General features: G+C 34.0%; 1 protein-coding gene across 1 annotated transcript; it reads right to left on the reverse strand.

Moving 5' to 3' along the window:
* On the reverse strand, positions 699-2,330 carry LOC107639481 (lactosylceramide 4-alpha-galactosyltransferase-like). The gene has a single exon (XM_016342989.2). The coding sequence runs from the start codon at positions 2,184-2,186 to the stop codon at positions 873-875; it is 1,314 nt and encodes a 437-aa protein (XP_016198475.1). The 5' UTR covers positions 2,187-2,330; the 3' UTR covers positions 699-872.

A 3,037-nucleotide genomic window follows, 5' to 3' on the forward strand; every position in this document is an offset into this window, starting at 1 on the left:
ACAGTTTTTGATTTTGAATTTTTAGGATTATTTTTGCTAGACCTATAATCTAATAATATTATTATTATCGTAATATTGGTAAATTAAGACGATAATAATAATAATAATAACAATAATAATAATAGACAAAAAAAAAGTATAAAAGCGAAAGGTTGCAAGAAGGATAATATTAGTATGACTATAAGATTAACCTATATTTATATTTGCCTCAATTGTTATAATAATACAATTTATTATTTGTAGGCCGCTCTTTATATTTCTGGATATTTTCATTTATTGGTCGATTCTTTAAGGTCCAAATTATACTTTCTCCATTGAAGAAAGGTCCAACTTCATAATAGAAAAGAATCTTGTTTTTCTTCTCAATATATAAATTTGAGATCTCTTGGAAGCCCACCATATATCCTTTCCCATTCTCTGTCATAGATTTCAATTACTTCCATCTTCATATTTCTAAAAATCAATCTTGACAACACTGCCACACACAATTCTTGAGAACTGTGCGGCTATAGAATATAGGGTTATTGGAATTGAGTATATTCTACAAATTAAATCACAATGAATTGACACAGAGAGAGAAACATCCATCTATCAAAGGTACAATATAAGAGATCACATTGGAAAACTTTTGTATATTCATGGAGTGTTTACAACTACATATTTAAATTTATAATTATAAATAATTATACAGAAAATTAGAAAATGAGTAATTATTTTTAAAGCACACATTACAATTTACATATGCTTTAAAGATGATACAAGAACCTTTTTATATCAAATTAATGCAATAGAGAATGAATCAAGAAATTCAAGAAACAATGTATTTTTTTTTTATTTAGTAATAAAAATCTTCTAAAAATATTGAACTCTCTTTAATTCCTGGTGACACCATAGCAAACAACGCAGTGATCAGTGAACAATCTCGCCATAACACTTCCATCTTCAATATCCAGCTTTCTAGTCCTCTTGTTCCACAAATGAAGTGTGTATGTACCCACTCCATACATTAATTCCCTCACCTTATTCTCCACCCAAATTGACCCATTTTCATCTTCAGGCTTCTTGTAATACTCCGGAATCTTGTTCCAATCCACAGGATAAAACGCCTTTGGGGGCAAAATAGTAATGTCATACCCTGGTGTGTTTCCAACTCTCCCCACAACTCTTGAAACCATGTATGGACCATTATGCCCCCATCTATTCCCATCAAATGTTTGTGCAAATTCCTCAATGAAGTCCAAAAGAATAGGGTGTTTCTTGTCAAATACCATAACTGCGTTGTTCAACCTCAACCATTTTTTTGTCACAGGGTCCATATTTTGTGCTCCAATTGCATTACTCAGTGATGATAAGTCCTTCAAGAAAATCAAATCTATGTCCAAGTAAACGCCGCCGTACTTGTAAAGTACGGCGAGGCGAATCAAGTTGGAGAGGTTATTGAACAACGGGACGGTTCCAGGGTCCTTGTTGCCGCTCTTTAGCTCTTCGAGCCAAGATTCGGCAGGGGTGTTCAAGACCAGAACCGGCAAATCAGGTGCAATCGCGAGCACTTTAAGCCCGCGATCTATCAAGGGCTTCAGGATCCGATACCCGAGTACCGAATCCATTGAGCTTGATAGGATCAGCAAGCAACCTTGAGGGTGGACTTTAAGAAGGGTGTCCATAGTCATGAACTCCCTCTGGCCGAAGAATTTCGCCGGCGAAAGCCATATGGCGTAAAAGAGCGTTGAGCAATTTTGGGTGAAGAAATTAGAGACTCTTGCATGGAATGAAGAGTCATTTCTTGATTTTAGCATTTGAAGCTTAGGAAGCTGTGACCTAAACCATGCAATTCTTTGTGGCTTTGTCATTTGAGGCAATGGAATCATAAGATCTTCATTTTCTTCATAATCTACCTCTCCTTGCGTATTTGGCTCCATGTTGGAACTATGAGAATTTACACCATTATTACCCTTTGCAGAATTTGATGACAATGTCTCATTTGTTTCATCACTAGACTTAGAAGTTTGATTTTGGTTTGTGGAACTATCAGTTGAATTTGATGAAGAAGACGACGAACTGATATTTCGATCAGAATTGAAAAGGATAATAACAACAAATATCAAGGCATAGATTACAACGGAAAATTTTGTAATGCGGCTATGACTGAATATACTCTCATCATTGGAGGTTTTCTTAGCACCCATGATTGTTATGCCTATAAAATGTTATGCTCTTTTAGGCAACAAATTTGAATATTGAATATTGAAGATGTAGTACGGAGTGGAACTAAATTATAGGAGATGACACAAATTTATGCGTTGGTGTTGGAGTTAATAGAAATGAATCGAAATAAATAAACCTGTCATAGAATTTTATTTATAAACATGTACGAATTATCAAGGAATAATTTTAAGGGTACATCACTACAATTACAATGGCTCGTAGCTAGCTAGAAATAATTTCCAAAGGACATGGTTGTTTTTGTCATAATTGCAATGGTTTCTTTATTTAGAATGAAATCGACACATACATACATGTGATACATTTTCTAGGATGTGTGATCGAACACAAATAAAAATTTTGATTGAGGATTTGAGGTTATATGTTTAAATGGTTGATATAACAAGTTGGTGCGAGTTTAAGATTTTTACAGTTTAAGATTTTTATAATAAATAGCAGAAGAGGTAGGATTTGCCTTTGGTGAGTTTCTGAGTGATGCGGTGCCCAAAAGAGAGATAAAGTATAATGATTACTCTGTATTCATAGAGTTAGACACTAATGTCATGTGTGTCTCTTATTATTAGGGTTAGATTTAAACTCTGAGAATGAGCTCGGTATACTTAGTCATACATACCATATAATATAACATAAAAATTAAGAAAAATAGAAGAGGGTCATTGGTTCGGGTAGGTAATGGATTTTGATAGTCAAGTCCAATACATGAACCAATTGTTCATCTGTTCTAATCAAATTTTACCCGTTTGACTTGATTACCTAAAATAAACCGAACCAGTTGTATCAGATTGGTTAAATATTCGGATTCATCCGATCGATC

Source organism: Arachis ipaensis, chromosome B04 (assembly GCF_000816755.2).
Source record: "Arachis ipaensis cultivar K30076 chromosome B04, Araip1.1, whole genome shotgun sequence".
Classification (NCBI taxonomy): domain Eukaryota; kingdom Viridiplantae; phylum Streptophyta; class Magnoliopsida; order Fabales; family Fabaceae; genus Arachis; species Arachis ipaensis.